Genomic DNA, 22,619 nt, shown 5'->3' with positions numbered 1-22,619 from the left:
TTCCCGTGGCTTGTAGCGGGCTTCTCGCCGGTCACCATCTCCTTCTTGGCGTGATCTCCCGACATCACTTCGAGCGGTTAGGCTCTAATGAAGCACCGGGCTCCGATACTAATTGAAAGTCGCCTAGAGGAGGGTGAATAGGGCGAATCTGAAATTTAACAACTTAAGCACAACTACAAGTCGGGTTAGCGTTAGAAATAGAAATGAGTCCGAGAGAGAGGGCGCAAAACAAATCGTGAGCGAATAAAGAGCGAGACACGATGATTTGTTTTACCGAGGTTCGGTTCTTGCAAACCTACTCCCCGTTGAGGTGGTCACGAAGACCGGGTCTCTTTCAACCCTTTCCCTCTCTCAAACGGTCACCTAGACCGAGTGAGCTTCTCTTCTCAATCAAACGGAACACGAAGTTCCCGCAAGGACCACCACACAATTGGTGTCTCTTGCCTTGGTTACAATTAAGTTTGATCGCAAGAAAGAATGAGAGAAAGAAGCAATCCAAGCGCAAGAGCTCAAAAGAACACAACAAATCTCTCTCTCTAATCACTAGAGCTTTGTGTGGAGTTGGGAGAGGATTTGATCTATTTGGTTGTGTCTAGAATTGAATGCTAGAGCTCTTGTAAGTAGTTGAAAGGTGAAAAACTTGGATGGCATTGAATGTGGGGTGGTTGGGGTATTTATAGCCCCAACCACCAAAATATGGCTGTTGGAAGGCTGCAGTCGCATGGCGCACCGGACAGTCCGGTGCGCCACCGGACACTGTCCGGTGCGCCAGCCACGTCAGCAGACCGTTGGAGTTCGATCGTTGGAGCTCTGTCTTGTGGGCCTGCCTGGCTGTCCGGTGGTGCACCGGACAGGCCCTGTAGGCTGTCCGGTGTGCCACCCGCGCGTGCTCTGCTTCTCTGCGCGTGCAGGCGCGCATTTAATGCGTTGCAGATGACCGTTGCGCGCGAAGTAGCCGTTGCTCCGCTGTCACACCGGACAGTCCGGTGTGCACTGGACATTGTCCGGTGACTCACCGGACAGTCCGGTGAATTATAGCGGAGCTCCTCCAAAAATTCCCGAAGGTGAAGAGTTGAGCGTCGAGTTCCCTGGTGCACCGGACACTGTCCGGTGGCACACCGGACAGTCCGGTGCGCCAGACTAGGGCACACTTCGGTTATCCCTTGCTCTCTTTGTTGAACCCTTTTCTTGGTCTTTTTATTGGCTTATTGTGAACCATTGGCACCTGTAGAACTTATAGACTAGAGCAAACTAGTTAGTCCAATTATTTGTGTTGGGCAATTCAACCACCAAAATCAATTAGGAAAATAGGTGTAAGCCTAATTCCCTTTCACCATTTTTGGTGGTTGGGGCTATAAATACCCCAACCACCCCACATTAAATGGCATCCAAGTTTTCCACCTTCAACACATTACAAGAGCTATAACATTCAATCCTAGATACTCCAAAGAGATCAAATCCTCTCCCAAGTCCGGAATCACTCCAAAGAAACATTTTTGCAACAAAGAAACATTTTTCAGTAAAAGCACAAGAGTCAGAAGGTATTTTAATTTATTTATGACTCCTCTAAAAACCCCTTTAAATAATTTATTTATGACTCCTCTAAAAAACCCTTTAAATAATTTATTTATGACTCCTCTAAAAAACCCCAACTTATCTATTTCCTCATGTCCGCCTCCCTCACCCAGATTCTTCCACAAAGGATTGGACAAGAACAGTTGAGGGAGATAAGGAAGAGGCATGCCGCCGGCGATGCGTGGCTGAACAACCGACTTTCGGTCGACATGTGCATCCACAGTAACATTTTATCGAATATTTATGTGTAGTTACAACAAACGAGTATTGTACTAGTTATCAACATGTGACAATTAGAGAAAGAATCAATAAGAATTAAATCATGATTGCTACACGCTAGACTATTACTATATATTCTACAAAGGGTCAGATATATACTATAGTTAACATGCACAAAGATTCATGGTACCTTTAGATCGTGGCAGTGTAGGGTCTTATTAGGACTATACGACCTAGGTTGATCTAGCTCAAGGCGACTAGGGTCTGGTTAGACCTGGTAGGGGTGGCTACTGGCTAGGTAGGGGGAGACTGAGATCGGGACCTGATGGGGCCGTTCTGGTCAAGGTGACCATGTCGGGGATTGCTATGGTCGGGGCTGACCTAGTTTGGATGACCAAGTCGAGTAATTCTGGTTAGAGCTGGATACCGAGCTAGGTCGGGTTTTAAACTGACTTGTTAAGCTGATGAGCTCAGGGGCGGATATGGGCTCAGGGCCAGCTGGGCCGTGGCCTGGGGCGCATCCCAAAAATCTTCTTATATATATATGTCTTTTTTCAATCAAAAAATCTAGCTCAAAATACATTTCAGCCCAAAAATATGGCCTAAAAGACGTCCTGCTTGCACCGATTGAGCCTGGCGGCCTCCCTCAGTCGCTCAAGTCACGAGAACATAAACTCTTTCAATTATTTTGCAAACCTGTGCGGCTGCGTTTCCTATGTTGCCAGCGGCGCGACCGCCTCCATTCAGTCTTCTATCGCTCTCCACGCCTTCAGGCTCTACGAATTCGGCAATGGCACAAGGCAGCAACCTCAGAGGCGGCCGGGCGAGCTCTGACTCAGGCATCCGCCACCGCCAGTCCGGCCTCCACCTCCACCAGTTCGCCTCTAGCGTCCCTGTAGCAATGACGCGCGCGGCCTACACTGGCGCCGCGCCACTGCCCAAATCTACCTCTGCCATTACATCTAAGCGGCAAGCGCTGTGTGCTGAGTGCTTCTCCTCTGTTGTGAGTAATTGTTCTCGAACGTCTGATTCATTTTCCCTATCTGCCACAGTTCCATTGGATTGTTTTAAATGTTACTACCTAAGTGCGAAAAATTAAAAGACAAGTAGTACATCATTATATTTTTAGAGTGGCCTGAGGCGTTATTTTTACGGAGCTCCGCCACTGGATGAGCTGGCTCACTGGTTAAGAAACCAAGCTAGAGAATGGGCTCGGGCTAGCTTGGCTCATTTGCGAGCTGGAGTTGAATATTTTAGCTCGCGAACCACAACATGTTCATTTTAGCTCGCGAATATTTTAGTCATCAGTTTATCACAAAATAATAATTCACACACATGTTCATCAGTTTAACCCATAGATACAGTCACAAAGACTAATTTAACAAGCAAACACAATCCATCAGTCATCAATTTAACCCACAGGCCATAGACACGGCACATACATGTAACATGTTCATTTTGCTGAAATATGATAGATTATTTGAGCTCGCGAACTGGCTCGTTAACAAACCGAGTTAGGATGTTAGTTCAGCTCTAAATAATTTTTAATGAGCCAAGCTAACCAAAGCTGACCTCAAATCGAGCGAGTCAACGAGTATTTTGTCCGGCTCTAGTTCTGGTTGAGACTGACCTAGTCGAGGACTCGAGGCTAACTTAGTTATGACTAGGATAAGAACATAGTGTCTGTTGTCTCCTTCTATGTCTATCAACTCCCTACATATATGCTGGTTCAATCAATGCAAATAATCAGGAAAAGGTTTGTAAGATAATTTGCTGTATTCTCCTTTTGTTTTGTTGCAGCAAAGAATTAGCAATAGGTAATTCCTGCTGTTCATCTAACTACTGTACTAGTATGGCAATAGACCAACCGTGTAGTGGCTGACATCAGCCATGTAGAGTCGTTGGGCTACTAGTATGGCAATAGATGGAGTGGCTTATATCAGCGATGTAGAGTAATTGGGCTGAGAATAACCAGGCACTGCACTTGTCCTTGTGCTCAACCTCTGTTCTTCTACCTCAAGCTGAAGTGTTGGTACCTGCATATGTGCAGAACTGTCGATTTCCAATGATATATAAACTCGGTATATAATTACTCCCATCGTTTTAAATATACTCGCTCCGTTCTAAAATATAGTTCTTTCTAACCCACTTTTTTTTTTCTATCTACATTCATTCAAATGATAATAAATATAAACATACATGCAAACTACATTCATATGTTACTTAATGAATGTGTAATTAGTCTAGGACAGAGGGAGTAAGTTATTTTGACTAAATTATAAGTAATTTTAACTTTTTTGGTATATCACATTCACATTTGATTTGACTAGGTATCTAGATATATGTACATATCAAAATCTATATAAAAAACAGTAAAGCGACTTATAATTTAAAACAGAGGAAATGATTAAAGAGATTTGTTACATAGAGTTACTCTGTCTCGATGCATCAAGGTAGATCAAACTAAGCTTTGGATATATGCATGCATATTCACGCTTGGATAAATAGCATGAAATCAGAACCACTCCAGCGGCAGCCTATAGCCCAATACACGATTACACGAACAGTCAGTATAAAGACTGCCAGACGCCAGGTGATCGCTCGGCATGCACAAACATAATACTTCTACATGCTATTGTTAAGAAACATCCAACTGCACCCGCAACAATATCCAGTACTTGGATTATTAAGAAACAAAGCACACTTTTTAAGTACCAAAACTCAGTTTAAAACAAACATGCTTTTACAACACCTATTGGTTCTTGGCAACTCATGTCAAGTGATCTGCAGTATATGACACCTCCACAACACTGGACGACACAAGTGTCATCGCTGTTCCTATGAATTAATCCTGCAACAACCTAGCTACCACATACAGTAGAGTATACCTTTTTCTCTAACTCCCTCATCTGGTTTCCCTACAAAAAACAAGAGGACACCATAATGTGCATAAGATAATATACATCACCTATCAAACTCAAACCCAACCGGGAAAGAGAGGGGAAACTCGTTTGTACCTCACTGCCATGCAACACTCTATTCGCTCTTTCATGCACCATGTGAAGCTTTATTTCCTGAAGCACTTGCTGGGAAGTCGGTGAGACGAAAGCTCGTAAGGGCTGGTCCAAGGGCACTGATCTTCCCAGCACCTGCAAACGCTGCCTCAGCATCCATGCGCCTCTTGAAGATCACCTGAGCAGAGCTGGTACTGTTTGCAACCTCTGCCTTGGCTTCATTAACAGGACCGTATTGGCTAAAGATCTTGATAAGGTCACTGCATGATGGAACATCACTTGGCCTGCTGAAGTGCAGCACCAGTCCAGACAGAAAGCTATTTTCCATCTCTTCACCAGATTTTGTCCCATTCTGTTGAGATCCATTTGCAGAAAACAGCTTCGTTTTGTTCCTAAGTTGTTCCCCATTTTCTGTATCTTGGTTGCCTTCACTCCTTGGCTCATCCGCATTTTCTGCAGTCGCCAATGAATTAACAGGAGGTTTCTTAACCTGAGGTGCCTTCTTGTTTGCTCTTTTCTTACTCTTATATATCTTCTTTTTGAGGCTAGATAACGGCTCCTCCACATTAATGAGAATGTCGGACCAATAGTCATCCTGCATATGATCAACAATGGGCTGTTCTGAAGGAGTGGACTCGGCGTTGGTTGCCTTCTCAGGCATCCTCTCATCGACATCAGAACTAGAAAAAATGGAGTTCTTCCTAAAATCGGTAAAGAAATTAACACTTGAAGGAGCAATTTCCTCTCTCTGCTTAAGACCACATGCTGCTAATGAGATCTGCCGTAGCATTTCTCCACAAGATAGAGACTCCTTACTAGCGGCTTTGCTGTTCCCCCGATTTACCTTCATATGACGTGGAGATTTGTCTGCAGCATTTACTTGCCTGTGCTTAGCCCTACGTGGTTTCGTCTGAGACACTGCACTAATAGCTTTGACAGCAGGTGCTGCCTGTAACATGTTGCTCCCAGCTGCTTTGCTCATCAGTTCTCCAACCTTTGTGGACTTCTTAGGAGAGAGAGGCTCTGACTGTGAAGATAAATCCCCTAATGTGTTGAGCTTCTTTCTTTTCCTAGTCATCAATGTATCCTTAGAGTGGCGATCAGCATCCTCAGGTTTCTCAGCTAAACCATGCAACGAACGCTTCCCTCGAGCTTTGCTCTTACCACCCGATACAGAATTAGGCCTGCCTATAGCTGCCATGAGTTCAGAAAGTTTCTTCTTCTTCCTACCATGCTCGGAGATGGTCACTGGCTTGATTATTGAGTTTTCATTATGCCCCAATCTTCTCTTGCTTGGAGAAGTTAGATCCTCAGCATTGCAATCTCCAAGTCTATGATACCCATCCTCTGTGATTCTACCCTTGTGTGCAGAGCCTGCACCATGCCTCTGATTGTTTTCTTTAAGAACGGGGGCATCTTTGCTTTTTCCTGCTAATTCCTCAATTCCATGCTTTGCCAGCCTTTTCAAACCCTCTAATGCATCTTCCTTCTTGCTCGTGGATCGCAGTGTGCGCCCAGATTTTCTCTCGCTCAAAACATCATCTACTCCCTTCTTGTCCAGTGTTCTGCTGTCAGCAACAGAATCAGTTTTGAGTCCATATAAATGTTTGTAAATGTCTGTTTTCTTCTTCGATGAACTCTTCACACGCTTTGACTTTTCCCCCTGACTCAACGTATCATTTCCTGCCCCTCCATTGCTGTCTTCATCTATAGCATCATCATTTGCAGCCTCTGGTAAAGCCTCTCCTTTTCTACGTGAACTCCCAGCGCGCCTCGATTTCTTCTCCTTGCTCAGAACATCATCCTCACTCTTGTGCATCCTTTCTCCCTTTGTGTGTGTCATCTCTGTAATCTCCGCAATGCCCTCAAACATCACAAACTCAGGAAGGTCCCTTGAACCCCTTGAACGATTGAATGCCCTCAACTGTGCTTTGGCGGTGGCTAGGTCAAGAAGATCAGCACCGGCTAGTGGCTTCTTTCCTAGTGCTGAGATGTAGTCAAGAAATGTTTTGCCATGGAAGGCATCCCTCGTGTAGACAGAGTCTATCGCCGCACCATACGCCCCTTGCCGGATACCGGAGTTTTGAACCTCCTGCTTCGTGGCAATGTTGGAACTGAAGCAACCGCACGAGAGGCCAGCCTCTACGCGTCGCTCAACCTCCAACAGCGCGGAGTCGATGGCGGAGACGAAGCTAGACATAGTACTCTGGGTGGATAGTCGCGTAAAGTTGGCGCAGAAGGGGAGCAGCGCAGAAGAGTCGCTCCACGCGAAGGTCCTGTCCCAGAAGTAGGCGATGAGCGGGGCGCCGGCTTTCCGGTGCTGCAGTGCGATCTCTGACGCATCGGCGGCGTCGAATACCTGTCCGGGCCACCAGGGGTGGCTCCGCACCTTACCCCAGACCAGCTCCGGCGGCGCGAAGTCGCGGCCCCCATCGCCCTCGTCCTGGAAGGCACAGCTGTATTGCGCGCGCTCGAATTTCTCTTCCTCCGTCGCTGCCTTCTCCTTTCCCTTCTTCCTCTCCTTCACCTTCTCCTCCAGTGGCGGCGGGGGATGAGGCGGAGGCGGCTGCTTCTTGGGGCGGCTACGGCGAGGACTCGTCAAAAAATCCTTGACTTCCTGGCGCATGACGCGGAGGCGCGCCGGGCGAGTGGAGGTGCTATCCTTGTCAGCGCTCTTGGAAGCTATTCCTCGCGAATCCGCCATGTAGCTAGGTGAAGACCAAGGAAGAAAAAGGGTTAGGTGGGGAGTTCGCGCTGGTGGAGAGGAAGAAAAGGAAGGCGGGGCAAATCTTACCACGATGCGGAGGAACCGTGGGAGGACGGGAAGCCAGGGTTCGCCGGTGGCGAAGGAGCTGGGGAATTTTTTTTTTGGAGACGCGTCACGCGCCGGGCAGAAGAGAAACGTGCGTGTGCTGGGATGGATTCGGAATTAAGTTTTTAGACGAGGGCCTGGTTGATAAAGTTCATCAGTACACAAACTCATGCACACAGGACACCGTCAGGATTTTTGTTTAAGTTTTTGATCCGCCAGATGCCAGAATCAGCTTCTATTAAACGCTATTTTTTTGAAAACCGTTCAATACAGAATTCGCTGAGTCGTCGCAACAGGAGAAATCTATCGCCTCCGCTTTCTATTAAACCGTGGACCTCTTTATCTTCCCTCACATACAAGGCTCGTGATATCCAGATTTTCGTGGTAGCAGAATCTAGATTATCAAAAAAGCTTCTCGAAAATAGTTGCACCAAACAAAACCAATATAATGGACATTGGAGAGTAACTCCACCATCCATAATCCTATAATGATTTTGAGGCCATCATCCTACTACTCCTTCCGTTCCAAACGAAATCAACTTTGAGAGTTGTCTAAGTCAAACTAAGTTGTCATCTTAAGTGAAAATTATTTTAGATCTGACTAAGTTTATATAAAAGAGCTACTACCATTTTTTTACTTAAAAAATATTTGAATGCACTAGAGCTAATAGTTAGTTGACTAAAATGTAAGTAGCTAATACTTAAACTATTACCTTCAAGAGACTAGCCAAATTTTGGATATTTAACAGTAAAATAACTCTCCAACAGACTAGCCATTCAACTCGCCAAACCATCCGACTTTTCAAATTAGCTCCATCTCTAGCCAAATTTAGCTAGCCACTAATCCACTACGGCTAGCTTAGCTGTTAGAGAGTCTGTTGAAATGAAATAGTACCTATAGAGTGTAATATTTATGAAGAGGTTAGATAGAAATTCAAATAGAAAAAACTAAAGAGTTTCTTAGATATGCTCTTAGCTAGACTGTTTAGATATTCAACTAATTTTATCAACTAACTATTAATTATAGTGTATTTAAACATGCTCTAAATGAGTATCATTGGATCATGAAATATAGTATTTGCTTAATAGTGATTTTGACACCAAATTGTTATCTTTTTTATTCTAAAAAAATGTGCAGAAACTATTCAGGGACGGAGATAGGCAGACAAGCCAAGCCGTCTTGGCTCCAATGACGACTCTGTCAATTAGTCAAAAGCTAATAAATTTTAAAAAAAACGGTGAGCCCGTCAATGGCAAAGCACGGTGATTGTCGTCATCGGCTCATCGCTGCTCATTGGTTATGCACGACCACTGCTCAGATCTGGATGGCCACCACGTTGCCGCTGTGACTGCCGTCGGCGTGGATTGGCGCTGGGGTCGCTGCTGGATGCAGTGACACCTTTTGCTTTGGAAAAGAAGCCACATAGTACATACGCAGATCCCCTCAACCCGGCTGCCTTCGTGATTAAGAATCAATCCCGTAGCATTCCTTCCTCTTTAATTGCTCTCTTATTTGGAGCAATGCCTGTTGAACAGTTCAATCCGTCATTCATCAAAAGGGCATGCAAAAACACAAGGAAGCATAATTTCCATAAAGAGGAAAAAGGGCAAAAGTTAATAAAGGGATATGCAAGTTTAAATGCAGAAAACATAATTCCAGTTCATGAAACATGCCGTGCTATTACATAATCGAATCCAAGTGAGTGTTGGATGATTAGAAAAAGGCTGCCGTACATGGATTTACAGCTCACACAAGCAGCAGAGGTATGGTATGGTATGATATGGTATGAACAAAGAAAAGCACCAATTAAAGCGAATCAATCAAAGGAAATAAAGCTCAAAGCCAGCAGGAAAAGAAAGCTAGCTACTATAGCAAGCATATGATGATAATACTTGATAGATAGACATATAAGCAGGTAGCAACAGAACCAGTCATCCGAGATCGATCGCTCAGCTAGCTAGCATTAGCAAGATGCATTCGCAGCACCTATACCCACTACCACACCGGCGTTTGAGCAACACGATGATAGGCTACCTGAACCTGGTGACGCTGGTGGCATCCATCCCCATCATCGGTGCAGGGCTGTGGCTGGCCCATGGCTCTGCGGCGGTGACATGCGAATCCGCACTGCAGACGCCGCTCCTAGCCATCGGGTTCATCGTCCTCCTCATCTCCCTGGCGGGCTTCATCGGCGCATGCTACCATGTGACATGGGCGCTGTGGCTCTACCTCCTGGCCATGCTGCTGCTCGTCCTCGCCCTGCTCGGGATCACAGTCTTTGGCCTGGCAGTCACGGCCGGCGGCGGCGGCGGCAGGCAAGTGCCCGGCAGGCCCTACCGGGAGTTCCGGATCACAGATTACTCGGCTTGGCTCCAGAGGCATGTCGAGGTCGATCGCTACTGGCGGGCAGCGCTCGCATGCGTGGTCGGGTCAAGAGCCTGCCCCAGGATAGCCGCCTGGACTCCCCTGGACTACCTCCAGCATAATCTCACGCCGATACAGGTACGTAACTACGAGTACGCGAGGGTCTTCTTCTTCTTCTTGTTATTTCTAGCTTGCTTGCTATTAATTAAACTGCAATGCAAAAAACGCGCGCAGTCTGGATGCTGCAAGCCACCGACATCATGCACATACAACGAGCAAGGCATACCCATCGCTGCGCCGGCGCAAGACGAGGAGGACTGCTACCGGTGGAACAATGCCCCCAGCGTCCTGTGCTACCAGTGCGACTCGTGCAAAGCCGGAGTGCTGGAGCAGGTGCGCCGAGACTGGCACACCATCACCATCCTCAATGTCATCGTCCTTGTTCTACTCATAGCCATCTACTCCTGTGGCTGCTGTGCTTTCCGCAATGCTCGCCGTGCCGACTACACATACGGTGGCATGTCGTCCAAGACCAATCCACGATGGGATTACTTCTGGTAATAATGAGGAGGAGTATGTGTTTAAGGGATCGATGTGCATGTATCAACATTTTTCTGAGTTGTGGTTTTGGTGCATGCAGGTCAAGGTGGTGGAATGGCCATAGAGAGCAGCTGTATTAATTAGTGATGCTATAGGCTAGTAGTATGTTTAAGTGATAACTAGGTGTATGCCCGTGCGTTGCTACGGAGTCAAGATATAATGGTAAAATACATTGAGATGTGAAGTATTATGATGCCCTCTACTCTCTATATAAATCCATGGTGAAGAGGGACCTCCGCACCTGTCTTCACAGTGAAACCATGTGAAGCTCTGGCAGCTCCCGCATGAAAAGAAAGGCAGGATTCAGTTTCTCAATGTCGACGGTTGACGCCTTTCTGTATCGTGTCCTCCAATGTTTCATTGTTCACTGCACTCTGCACAGAGTGGACCTATTGGAAGAGATTACTGCACCATAGTCAATGGACAGTAGAGCACTGTGGATTTCTAAGCAGGACATCATGATTTCCACCTGGGCAAACAATGACACAGTGGAGCCACCAAAGCCCAGAATCCTGAAATACACAATATGGAAGGAATTTAAGATCTTTACAGAACCAGAGGAAACGAAGAGTAATAAGCTGACTTTACCATCCTGGAGTCGGGAGGCCTCCTCTTTCAAACAATATCGGGTCTGTCATAGCAGTAAGCCAGTATGTGCATCTTTCACAATAGCTGAATCAGCAAAATGCTTTACCACATAGGATTAGAGATTATCGTTCAATATCCTCCACTGCAAATCCATTAGCATATTGTGTTCCAGATTGATATTGCTTCAAACATTCATAGAGAAGATAGAAGATATTAATTACCCTTCCATAATAGCCAAGTACATACTTCAAATATTGCTGGAAAAGATATTACTTGAATGAATGAACAAGTTAAAATCATATGTAAAACATTTAAAAGTAATAATATACCTTATTGAACTGGTAGCATATATAGTCAAAGGTGATGTGTCATGGGAAATGGCGCGATCTGGTATTTTCCAAAGGACATTGGACAGTAACATAATAGCATAGGGGTTATCACTAATGCTTCGAACCTTTGCATCCCATTCTGCCGAGGAACCAATGGCGCCATCTTGAACATATGTACATGGGATGGATGAAAGATGAAACATCACCTATACAAGGAAGCAGTCTGTCAACAGATAGGGAGATGCTATTACTAAATTAAGAAGGGTAAAAAAATTTGGATGCTGAAAAAAGGGGCTAACAGTATTATCAGGACCGGGTCATTCATTTGCCAGCACTTCTGGTGATTCATACTGAACAAAGTAGGAAAAGGCATCCAGTTTTAAAAGGTATAGAAGATGTTGTATAAAAAATTGAGTTTCCAGAACACGCGAGAGAGTCGTGTATCATCATTTAAAGAAGGGAAAGGATACAAAGGGAACCACCCAAACACTATGCACATGTACGCACACCACAAATTTACGTACGCTAGGTAATTAGAATAAACACGGAAAAGGCATTAAACCAGGGAGGGAGACATAGATGAACTCGGTGACTGAGTTCCTGAGATCCCTGGCCTTGATGTAATCACATATATGGAGACTGGTATTACTGGATACAAAGTCGTAACAATGCTTACGCTGCTCTCAAGCATCAAGGGTAGTGTTGAGGCCTTCTCCAAGTTGCTTGCTGGCTCCCAACCAACAAGGAAAAAAAATAGTTCCTTGCAGTAATGATTGTCTCATTTACATTAATGTACTTTGGATGGTTGAGTTAGATTCTGAATTTGTATACAAAAACTCTTGTCATGCGCTGTGTGCCTTCTGTTTTGCATTTTGCCCACTTGCATTTCCTGGGTTCATGAGTCCTTGTTTCCTACTGGTTCGAGTAACTGTTGGTATTCCCGAATCCCGAATATCCTTGATCCCAACATAGAACCAAATGTTCCGATGAAAAAACATAAAACTCAATGTTTATCTTATGAACGGTTTGTCAGAGAGCTCTCAAAGAAAGCACAGAAAGCAAACAACATCTGGTGGAGGCTGAGCGGACTGCTGGGTGACCGGAACCGGCAGGTCATGTACATACTGCTCCAGGCGCTGTTCACAGTGGCAACAATGGCCCTGACGGTCCCTATATTCCTGTCCTACCGGATGCACGTGGTGTTCCTGATACTCAAGGTGTGCGCCTCGACATGGAACGGTGGCAGCTTCATCTTGGAGGTGATGCCTCGACAAGTAGAACGGAAGCAGCAGAAGAAACTGGGCATGAAGCCCATCGAACAGGGGAGCTGGACACAAGGGGCGCCGGCATTCATTTGCCAGCACTTCTAGTGATTCATACTGAACAAAGTAGGAAAAGGCATCCAGTTTTAAAAGGTATAGAAGATGTTGTATAAAAAATTGAGTTTCTAGAACAAAGCTCACTTTGCATCCACAAGAAGTTGAAAACCTTGAGATACATCTTCATAACTGAAGCTGTGAACACAGTGTCCAGGGGGACCCTAGCATCATACTGGTCAGCAGGAAGATAATTGCCCCTGCACATAGACATGTTATTGCAAAATTTTTACTTGGTCAAAAACTGTGAGGTGGTCAGGACTCAGTTCTCAGAGCAGATGCAATGAAATATTAGTACATTACTCCTTGGATTTAATAAGAAGTTTCTGAGATTCAATGTATTTTTTTAACTTCTGGTAAGCAATATTCTAGAACAAAATGTAGTAGTTTGTGTGATACTGTGTACCTCTGAGACGCAACACTTTTTTCTACAGTTAGAGCAACCTGCCAGTCTTCAAATAGATTTGGATATTCAGAAGGATCTGCTAGAGACTCTGTAGCTTTTGGATTAATCTGCATACAGACAAAAAGAATAAGATAATAGCATGCAGTTTTTTCTAATGACACGACACTTTTCAGAAAGAAGACTTAAGATGAGAACATTAAGAAATTACTTTACTCAGGTCGTCTCTCCAAATTGCCACTATCTCTAGTACTTTGCTAGGAAGATATGAACGTGCCAGTAATGCAGCTTCAGGTATACGGTTACTGCAGAATACACAAGATAATGTTTAGTTCTCAAAGGAAGAGCACCAAAACAAGGATTTAATCACAGCAAACAAGATTTACCTGTCTACAAGCAATTGTATGCAATCTTCAACTTTACCAAGCATAAAAAGGCAGAGGAAAGCAACATTGTTTTTTCCGTGTTCTTTTGCCAAAGAAGCAAGCTTTTCAATTCCTTCAGCATCTCCAAGAGATGAGTACAGTAGCAACAAGCCACTTAAGTCCTTTGCTTGAAGAAGGCATTCCTCTGCCATCTCTAGCTGCAATGTAGAGTTGTGGCATACCCACGCCAAAAGGCTATCATTCACGAGCTAATACAGATAGGATATGTTCGATTTAGGTCATGTCTCAATTTGACATCATTCACATTCGCATTGAGAGTTTTAGCAAGAAAAACAAGTACCATTGACCATCTCCTATATTTTGACCATACAGCTGGACAGAGGGAATGAACTCCATTCTGTAATGAAATATCAAGTTTAGTGATGTAAAAGGATAAACTATCAGGAAAACAATATTATGGTTTGTAATTTGTTTCGTAGCTTGAATAAAAAATCATGGCAGATCTAGGCATAGATAGTATTAGGGGTGTTTGGTTTAAGGATCAACTCATCCTAGATGAGGAGGTATATCGTGAGTTCATTTCATGAGCCTGGTGGAATCATCCCATTTGTCTCTACAAATATTGGGTCAGTGGAAAAGGACCATATTCATGGGGATCTGACTTTGCCATCAGCCAGTGTTTTACTTTCTATAAGCTGCAATGGTGCTAATCAAGGAAGTAAATATGAAACCAACCTTCAACCAGGGACTGCTACAGAGGATATGATGGCTTTCGAAGAGCAGAATGCAGACAAGTCTCACTTAGAAGCCTACCAGTTCAAGCGCATCACATACACGGTGACCCATGTACAGCAAGGGACCAGGAAGCGCAAGGGAGATGGATGGGAAAGAAATTCGGAGCCAAGAACGAACCAGTGGGCACAGGTGGAGTGGGTACAGGTGGACATGGCGGCCGCAGCTGCGGCGGGATCGGAAGTCGGCGGCTGCCGCTGCCATGGCGGTTCCAAACCGCCTCGTCTCGCCGCTTGGCCTGTGGCTCCTGATGAACTATTATATATATATGTACATGAAGTTCCCAAGAGAAAAAAAGAATAAAAATGAACAGAGCTAGAACGGATCTGATTTTTTGTTGCTTCCTACACCAGCACAGCTTTCCTTACTTTTCCCCCCGGTCGATGTTCCTAGTTATGCGAATGTCGGTGTCCAAGTGTTGGATCCCTGAATTGATGAATGGATGAAATAGTTCATATATATCAGAGACAGGGTACTAAAATTGGACACACTTTTACAGCGACGAAACAAAAAAAGCATACAAATGGAGAACATAAATAAAACAAAATAATTTCTCATGATATCTTCGATTCTGTATACGCATGCCATTTAACCATATGATCTCTGATGAATAACAGAAAGCAGGAAACAGCACAGTTACCAAACAGACCTGCGGATACTCGAGGGGCACTCCCCTCTCCCGCAGTCGAGACGGTCGTCGCCTGATGCTTGTTCCTTCCTTGTAAAATGGAGAAGAAACAATGTAGTTAGTTTCCTGTCCACTGATACCATCCTCTGCAGGCAAGGTAAGTACGTACTTGTGCATTTCAAATCTGAGAGCAGCTGCATTGGCAAGAACCACATGCATGGAAATGGAACCTGTCCTCCATGTTATGATCAGTTGATCACACGACTCACAATTAGCCTGTATAGGTGGCTGTGTAGATGAGTGTCTTGTTAGCTCGAGTTGGCAATCCACTGCCAGTATCTTGAGCTCTTCATAATGCCGCACAATGCAGCCATGACGTCTTTTTCACCATGAAGCTTGATCTTCAACTTTTCAGCAACGTCACTCACATGGATAGAAAAAACATCATTCTCACACTTGGCCTCCCTACCATGTTGCGTCACGGGGGCATGATGATTTTGTCCTTCAAGATAAGATCATCATCCACCAGGCCTTGCACCACATCTTTCACAGCTGACTGACCATTATCTTCACAATTCCTTGATTTTTTTTCTCTATCTAGTTGGGAGTTGCAGGAAACACCTAGACAACAGAGGTTGATCGACCAACAACATTCCTTCAGTAAAATGAAATGCAATCGAGTGCCCGTTTGTGCTTTTATGGGCTTGTAGCATGACTCCACCTACTGAACTGGAACTTACGCCTCGAAATCCAAGTTAACCTCGCTCTCAAAAGAACATTGTCGCAATTATCTAAATATGCAAAAACACCGGCACAATAGGGGAGAGCATGCGGATCCAGCGGCAAATGACGCACCTTTTGGGTTTTGACATATAATGATACAAATAATTGCTTCTAGTACCGAGAAACAAGCAGACAGAGAAACAAATGTGGGTGCAAGAAGTTTCAGAGGCTTGTCGGTCTGCTTACCAGGGCAAACACGGGGTAGTCCACGATGGCCATGGCCAGGAGGCCTGACCTGGTGATCGTTGGCACCCACGACGCGGCCGGCTATAGGCAGATGAGAGCGAGGCTCCGCCTAGCGCTGGCGTAGGCCCCAACAATGGACGCGGCGGCGCTGCCGCCCTGGAGGAGCGCCGCGTGCAGCTCAGCGGCCTTGGCGACGGTGGCATGGATGTCTATGCTTGAGGTCGGGAGGTAGGTGGGCGAGGGGTAGATGGCGGTGTCTCCGAGGGCTTGATGGGGCATGCGGCTGGCCTGCGCGGATGGAGCGAGCACAGATCGAGCGAGATGAGGATGCAGCCGCCATCCATGGCGGCGTTTGGGGGGGTGGGCTGCGGGTGCGGTTGCGACGACGGATTGATCGGGGTGTGCGCGGCCGCCATTGCTGACGGCGGATTGATCGGCCGAAAACCTCTCCGAGCATCACAGCGAGGCAGGCAGGCATCACAACGAGGTGCGTCGGGGTTCGCGGCTGGGTTTCCGGCTGACGGGCGGGAGGATTGCAGAGAGATCGCGGCGGGGTTTCCGGCTGGCGGGCGGGCGGGCGGAGGCGGGGGCGGGGGCGGGCGACGGGATGCTCGGCTGGGAATCGTGGCTGACTGGGGGCGAGCGTCGGGATCCTCGGCGGGGTAGTTAGGCGTGTGCGCGGGGGAGCCGCGGGAGTGAGGGGAGAGCGGGGGCAGTCTACAGATGAGTCTTAATAGTTGTAGAGATATGTGCATGTTCTTTCGCTCGATGAAGAGTTTTCTCAGCTGGTTCCGTCCGCCCGGATGTTATAACGCCTAGCTATATATAGAGAGAATCATACATGATGATAATGAAGGGATGCCAATGCATACCCGGTGCCGGTACTGATGTTATAACGCCCGGTTGTATCTTGTTGAGATTGAGACGAACTAAACTGAAATTCGGAATTAAGCGATAACTAGATTTGATTTTTTGCATCCATCCAAACAGGAAGGGAAGCGATAACTATCAGTAGTTCCATTCCTTTCCTTCCCTTTCCCTCCTATTAGTTACAAGTACTAATGGCGCACGGCAGCGCGGAAGCGGCGACGACGTTGCAGTTGCAGAGGAGGAGGAGAGCCGAGCGGCCGAGCCGAGGAGGAGGATTCCGATGGGCGATGGACACGGGATTGGGCTGGACCGCTGTAGTAAATAGTAGTTGTAGAAATTTCAGCCACTGGCCCAGCCCATCCGTAGCAGGGGACTCCACGCGTCACCTCCGTATTGGCCGAGCTACGTGTTCCGTCCCTACTCAGCGAGCGAGCGAACGCTTCCTCTTGTTTGTCCGTCAGGCGTCAGCGCAACTCAGGCAAACAACGGAACGGAAACCCCGGCCGTCACTGCGCCAGAGCTGGAGACAGAGATCATGGTGCGGGCATGGGGGCGGCGGACGGCGCTGCCTCCGCTCCTCATCCTTGGCCTCCTCCGCCTGCACTACTCCTCGCTGGTCGTCGCCCAAGGTGCACCTCCCTCCCCTGTTCGGCGCCATCCCTTCCCTGTTACGCGCCATCACCCTAGCAGCTAGGTGCTCGTCGATTCGATTGCGTAAGAATTCGACTGGATCTCCAACTATCGAATCCTTCCCCTCTTTATACTCAACGGATTCCATTGGTTGGTTGGATCTTGGAGTCAGTCAGCGAGCGCATCTTTTCTTCTTCTTCTTCTGTCACCCGCACAAATATACTCTGCCCAGTGCCCCCTAACTGGACCATTCACGCCTTCTCTTCTTCTTTTATTTTTCTTCATCAGGCTAGGCCACCCATTCTCTGCCCGACTGCCCCTCTGTCTCTCTCTCTCTCTAGCACAGCACACTTCGAATTTAAAATGCCATTTCCTTTTTTCTGGAATTTCAGAAGGACAAGAAAAAGACCCTGCTACTTTGTTCGCACAAGCCTCAGGGATGATGGACCTGAGGAAGTATGATGGGGCGCTTGGCCTGCTAAATGCTGTGTTGGAAATTGACCCAAATCATTCTGAGGCTTATAGGCAGCGTGCATCCGTGCTTCGGCATAAATGCAGGTAAATTATGCTCTCCGGCTGGTTTATAGTCCATTATCTCTCTCTCTCTCTACTAATGGATATGGTAGTAACGGGTAATGCCCTCAACTTCTTTTGTCTTCAGACTTGCAATTAGCTGATTTTCAGATTCTATTCCTAGCGGAGCATCGTTGCCTTTATGTCTGAAAGCTGAGTCCCATATCTGTACCTATATTATATAAACATTCCAAGTTAAGAGTCGTAGCCAGTTTTCCTAAGAGGAGTATTATCTGATGAATTAGAGATAATAATAGTTCTAATTGGCTTGCTATCCCATCTGTAACCCGAACTCACAAACCATGCTTATATAAACATTCGAAGTTAAGAGTCGTAGCCAGTTTTCCTAAGAGGAGTATTATCTGATGAATTAGAGATAATAATAGTTCTAATTGGCTTGCTATCCCATCTGTAACCCGAACTCACAAACCATGCTTGTACGGCTTAGAATAGCACCCGTTCAGCCATAGTGCATAGTCCGATTCTAAGATGTATTGGAACATGGGATGAAAGTTGTTTGTTTCTGTTGCTACGCACGGACATGTTTGCTTATAAAAAAAGGGAAAGAGGACATGTCTACCAAAATCCTTGTCATTTTACACCTGCCATTACTTATTCCTTGCATGTCTTATGTGCAACTGTATGCTTTTCTTAAAGTCCAGATACGAGGAAGCTGAGAGGGACTATAACAAACACCTGGAGCTAAGTCCTGGGTCTGCTTCAGTGGTGAAGGAATTATCCCAGCTTCTGCAGGCTCAAAATTCATTACAATCTGCTTATGGCCAATTCGATTCTGGAGACTTCTCAAAAGTCGTGGAATACATCAACAAAATTGTGCTGGTTTTTTCTCCAGGTTGCTTAAAGGTGTGATACGGATAGGCAAATTCCATCTAACCCTTTCTCCTTGGTCTGTGGTGCTAAAGATTGAATTTGCAGGCAAAGCTTCTCAAGGCTAAAGCATTGCTAGCACTGAAAGACTACTCAAGTGTTATTTCAGAGACCGGATTCATTCTAAAGGAAGATGAAGACAACTTGGATGCACTGCTATTACGTGGTCGTGCCTACTATTACCTTGCTGATCATGATGTGGCCTCCAGGTAATCTGGAAAGCATATGCATGTGCTTATACACACACAAAAAAATTTTAGACTATACCCAAATAATCCTTTTTGTTTAGGCACTACCAGAAAGGGCTTCGTCTTGATCCAGAGCATTCCGAATTGAAGAAAGCATATTTCGGGTTAAAAAATCTTTTGAAGAAGACCAAGAGTGTGAGTGCCATTTCTTCTTATCATCAATTTGGAGTGTACAGTGTCCTAGTAGTTAAATCAGACGGTGTGGATGCAGGCAGAAGATAATGCTGCCAAGGGTAAGCTACGTGTGTCTGTTGAGGACTACAAGGCAGCTCTAGCAATGGATCCAGACCATACTGCTTATAATGTACATCTTTATCTTGGGCTGTGTAAAACTCTGGTTAGACTTGGGAGAAGTAAGGAGGCAATCAGCACTTGTACGGAAGCACTGATCATAGACAGTGAACTTGTTGATGCGCTTACACAGGTAACTTGCCTGCCTGGAATCATGCAGAACATCAGTGTAAAATTCAGAATGCAAACTCAAGGTTTCTAGACCTGATCTTACAACTTTGACACTAGTTTCTAAAAAAGTAGGATTTTCATTCTATTTAGGCGCCACAAATGTTAACTGACATGTTATGTAGCGTACACAACTATGCTGGAGTCCAACTAAGACCTGGCGCTTGTTTCTACGAACCGGCTTAGGACAGTATATTAGTGGTGTCAACTGCACACATAAGGGATAGAGTACTCTCTCCCCAGATTTATCATATTTTCATACTCTATGACCAACCATTAAGATCCAATTCAATGCTATGAAGCAGCTTTGGCACTTACAATAATACTGCAATTGTTCAGCATGTTTAAGATCTTCAGTTTAATAGGCACTGTTAATATGTTTTGAGTCCATAGCTAGATCACATGGATATTGTAATGTATCTTTTTTCCATAAAATGCTATATCAGGAAGTAACATGATAGCACCATAGTTGAATAGGCACTGTTAATATGTTCTGAGTCCATAGCTAGATCACATGGATATTGTAATGTATTTTTTTTCTTCATAAAATGCTATATCAGGAGGTAACATGATAGCACCATAATTGAATTTTGGGCTGCACAAGTTTTTGCAAGCATGACAGACATTCTTATCTGTTTCTTGGGATATTTGGTGTCATTTTTAATAATCCTTGCTGCAGAGAGGTGAAGCTAAACTTCTCTCAGAAGATTGGGAAGGAGCAGTTCAGGATTTAAAAGAGGCCGCCCAGAAATCTCCACAGGTATTATATTTGGCCTGAAAGCACAAAATTTGGGTGGTATAGCTCTTGCATTTTGTTCTTTTCCTGACATTGTCACCCCCAAAACAACACCAACAGACACACCCACCCATCCTGTCTTCATTGTTTCAATTTGAATTTATATGATGTCTGCTGTGGATGCTGCAGTACAATGAAAAGCTATTGCTAGTGCAACATAAGGTTGAAAAAGGCGCTGTAGTTTTGTCAAGGCAGAAAAGTTATGCATCAATGGCCATGTAAATTGTTTGACCAAAGTCATAAGATATAGCACCATAGGGAATACCTGATTACTTTGCAAGTGGTAAAATCATTATCTGTTTCTGAACCTGAGAAATCTAATGAAGAATGAACTGATCATGAATATTTGATGGAATATGAAGTTTATTTTTGGTTTTCTGTTAGCATGATAACCTAACATTTTTAACAACCAGGACATGGGTATCCGTGAAGCACTTATGAGAGCTGAAAAGCAGCTTAAGTTGAGCAAAAGAAAAGACTGGTATAAAATCCTTGGTGTTTCAAAGACAGCATCAGCTGCGGAGATAAAACGCGCCTACAAAAAGCTGGCGTTGCAGTGGCATCCAGATAAAAACGTGGATAACCGGGAGAAAGCAGAAAACATGTTTCGAGAAATTGCTGCTGCTTATGAGGTACGATGAAGTACTGCTGCTCTATGGGACTGTTCTCTCTTTAGAAAATCAGAAAACCACTATCTTTGCCAAGCTTTATGGGATAATGGGAATGATGGTTCTTGCATACGATGGTAGTAGGTTACAGTGCACATTCTATTGACAACATTGCTATACTTAAGATGCTAGTTCAATCTGGCATTACAATACAATCATTTTTTTTATGGTTTTCCGGCTCTGTGAATGTTGTTTCGCTGGAATGTATTGTGCGATATGTTTGTCACAAGCTTCTGCTGCATGTGTCAGGTGCTTGGTGATGAAGACAAACGTGTAAGGTATGACCGTGGAGAGGATGTGGAGGAGATGAATATGGGAGGCGGGGGTGGCTTCAATCCTTTTGGGGGAGGCGGCCAGCAGTACACGTTTCAATACGACGGTGGCTTCCCCGGCGGCGGCTTCCCTGGAGGTGGCGGCTTTCAGTTCAACTTTGGATAAACTGTGCCATGCACCATGACATTTTCTTGGCACTGGAATTGTTTTAGGAATTCTTAACGGCAGCTGGTAGCTATTCTTAGGCAGGCTGAGACTGTTCTACTATGTTACATAATAATGACAAGTGTTACGATTTTTTCCTTCATCATTTGTTTCCTGCTTACATACACACGCACACATTGTCTCTCTGATACATCAGTTGAATGTAAGAATGGAAATAAAGTTACTTTTTTTTTCTTGGGGAGGATGCCTTCTATTGGGTGAGCTACACAAAACACCACATTTCGGAGCCACTGTAGCTCTATTTGCATTAAAATTTGATAGCTTTGTGTCCCTATGTATCTTCCTAAGTCTCTAGATCGCCAATCCGAACTACTTTGATGATGATAGAGTCCTAAAACCTAATCTACGAGGTGTGATCTGATACATACCCTCCTGGCCGAGTGTGATGGTGACATTGGTCATTGTCGAGGTGTGATCTGCTACATACCCTCCTGGCCGAGTGTGATGGTGACATTGGTCATTGTCGTGGTATCGATGGCCAGAGCTCCGCCTCCCTATGGTTCTACTCTTCTATTGACCTATTCATAGTTAGGGCTTGTTCGGTAATCCATTTGAGTTAGGGCTTGTTCGGTTAGCTCTCAATCCATTCGGTTAGCTCTCAATTTATATAGATTGAGTGAGATTGGATGGGTTTGAATCCCAAACAAGTCAAACTTTTTCTTAATTTTTTTCCAATCTCATCCAATCCATATGTATTGAGAATAACCGAACAAGACCTTAGTTGGTGAAGTAGGGCGCTCCTTATCCCTGGTCTTATTCGGTCACTCGGGAATATGGGCGGACCAGGCTCCTCCATCAATGTTAATGAACTTGTCAACATGCACCAAACAGTGAAATATAGTTAAACGTGGATAAAAACTAGATAAAACAATATATTTATAGTATGAGTATCTAGATCGTTACACTTATGGAATTTCTCCAGGGTAGACTAGA

The 22,619-nt window shown here is 45.1% G+C and overlaps 4 protein-coding genes across 5 annotated transcripts; 2 read left to right on the top strand and 2 right to left on the bottom strand.

The window, feature by feature from the left end:
• Positions 1–4,401: 4,401 nt before the first annotated feature.
• Positions 4,402–7,734, bottom strand: LOC103636254 (putative PWWP domain family protein). 2 transcript variants are annotated; one of them, XM_008658615.2, is made up of 3 exons: positions 7,603–7,734; positions 4,812–7,516; positions 4,402–4,712 (listed from the first exon to the last, which is right to left on the bottom strand). In XM_008658615.2, exon 2 carries the CDS (start codon positions 7,510–7,512, stop codon positions 4,843–4,845), a length of 2,670 nt encoding a protein of 889 aa, XP_008656837.1. In that variant the 5' UTR covers positions 7,513–7,516; positions 7,603–7,734; the 3' UTR covers positions 4,402–4,712; positions 4,812–4,842. The 2 variants fall into 2 exon arrangements, with proteins under 2 accessions (XP_008656837.1, XP_008656838.1); XM_008658616.4 differs by having other exon boundaries at positions 4,812–7,734.
• Positions 7,735–9,563: 1,829 nt separating this feature from the next.
• On the top strand, positions 9,564–11,171 carry LOC100192605 (uncharacterized). Its single transcript, NM_001137820.1, has 3 exons — positions 9,564–10,123; positions 10,220–10,542; positions 10,626–11,171. Exons 1-3 carry the CDS (start codon positions 9,593–9,595, stop codon positions 10,663–10,665), a joined length of 894 nt encoding a protein of 297 aa, NP_001131292.1. The 5' UTR covers positions 9,564–9,592; the 3' UTR covers positions 10,666–11,171.
• A 1,705-nt stretch (positions 11,172–12,876) lies between these two features.
• LOC103637436 (coatomer subunit beta'-1) lies at positions 12,877–13,887 on the bottom strand. Its single transcript, XM_020543199.1, has 5 exons — positions 13,668–13,887; positions 13,493–13,586; positions 13,285–13,391; positions 12,966–13,078; positions 12,877–12,881 (listed from the first exon to the last, which is right to left on the bottom strand). Exons 1-5 carry the CDS (start codon positions 13,856–13,858, stop codon positions 12,877–12,879), a joined length of 510 nt encoding a protein of 169 aa, XP_020398788.1. The 5' UTR covers positions 13,859–13,887.
• A 3,515-nt stretch (positions 13,888–17,402) lies between these two features.
• LOC100282148 (dnaJ subfamily C member 7) lies at positions 17,403–21,786 on the top strand. The gene is given in 9 exon segments (NM_001155060.1): positions 17,403–17,555; positions 17,949–18,114; positions 18,792–18,993; positions 19,066–19,226; positions 19,307–19,400; positions 19,477–19,689; positions 20,404–20,484; positions 20,934–21,152; positions 21,438–21,786. Coding segments are annotated over 9 exon segments (1,419 nt in total). The 5' UTR covers positions 17,403–17,461; the 3' UTR covers positions 21,627–21,786.
• Positions 21,787–22,619: the final 833 nt, after the last annotated feature.

The sequence above is a fragment of the Zea mays genome, chromosome 8 (genome assembly GCF_902167145.1).
Source record: "Zea mays cultivar B73 chromosome 8, Zm-B73-REFERENCE-NAM-5.0, whole genome shotgun sequence".
In the NCBI taxonomy this organism is placed as follows: Eukaryota; Viridiplantae; Streptophyta; class Magnoliopsida; order Poales; family Poaceae; genus Zea; species Zea mays.
Note: the sequence above shows the minus strand (reverse complement) of the source record. Positions and strands in the feature narration are given on the sequence as shown.

Excerpts from the sequence above, each read along its gene's own strand:
- LOC103636254 (XM_008658616.4), bottom strand. The coding sequence starts at position 7,512 with ATGGCGGATTCGCGAGGAATAGCTTCCAAGAGCGCTGACAAGGATAGC.
- LOC100192605 (NM_001137820.1), top strand. The coding sequence starts at position 9,593 with ATGCATTCGCAGCACCTATACCCACTACCACACCGGCGTTTGAGCAAC. Across the intron at positions 10,124-10,219 it reads ATAATCTCACGCCGATACAG|TCTGGATGCTGCAAGCCACC; the intron begins GTACGTAACTAC and ends AAACGCGCGCAG. Across the intron at positions 10,543-10,625 it reads CCACGATGGGATTACTTCTG|GTCAAGGTGGTGGAATGGCC; the intron begins GTAATAATGAGG and ends TGGTGCATGCAG.
- LOC103637436 (XM_020543199.1), bottom strand. The coding sequence starts at position 13,858 with ATGGCAGAGGAATGCCTTCTTCAAGCAAAGGACTTAAGTGGCTTGTTG. Across the intron at positions 13,587-13,667 it reads ATACAATTGCTTGTAGACAG|TAACCGTATACCTGAAGCTG; the intron begins GTAAATCTTGTT and ends TGTATTCTGCAG. Across the intron at positions 13,392-13,492 it reads GGAGAGACGACCTGAGTAAA|ATTAATCCAAAAGCTACAGA; the intron begins GTAATTTCTTAA and ends GTCTGTATGCAG.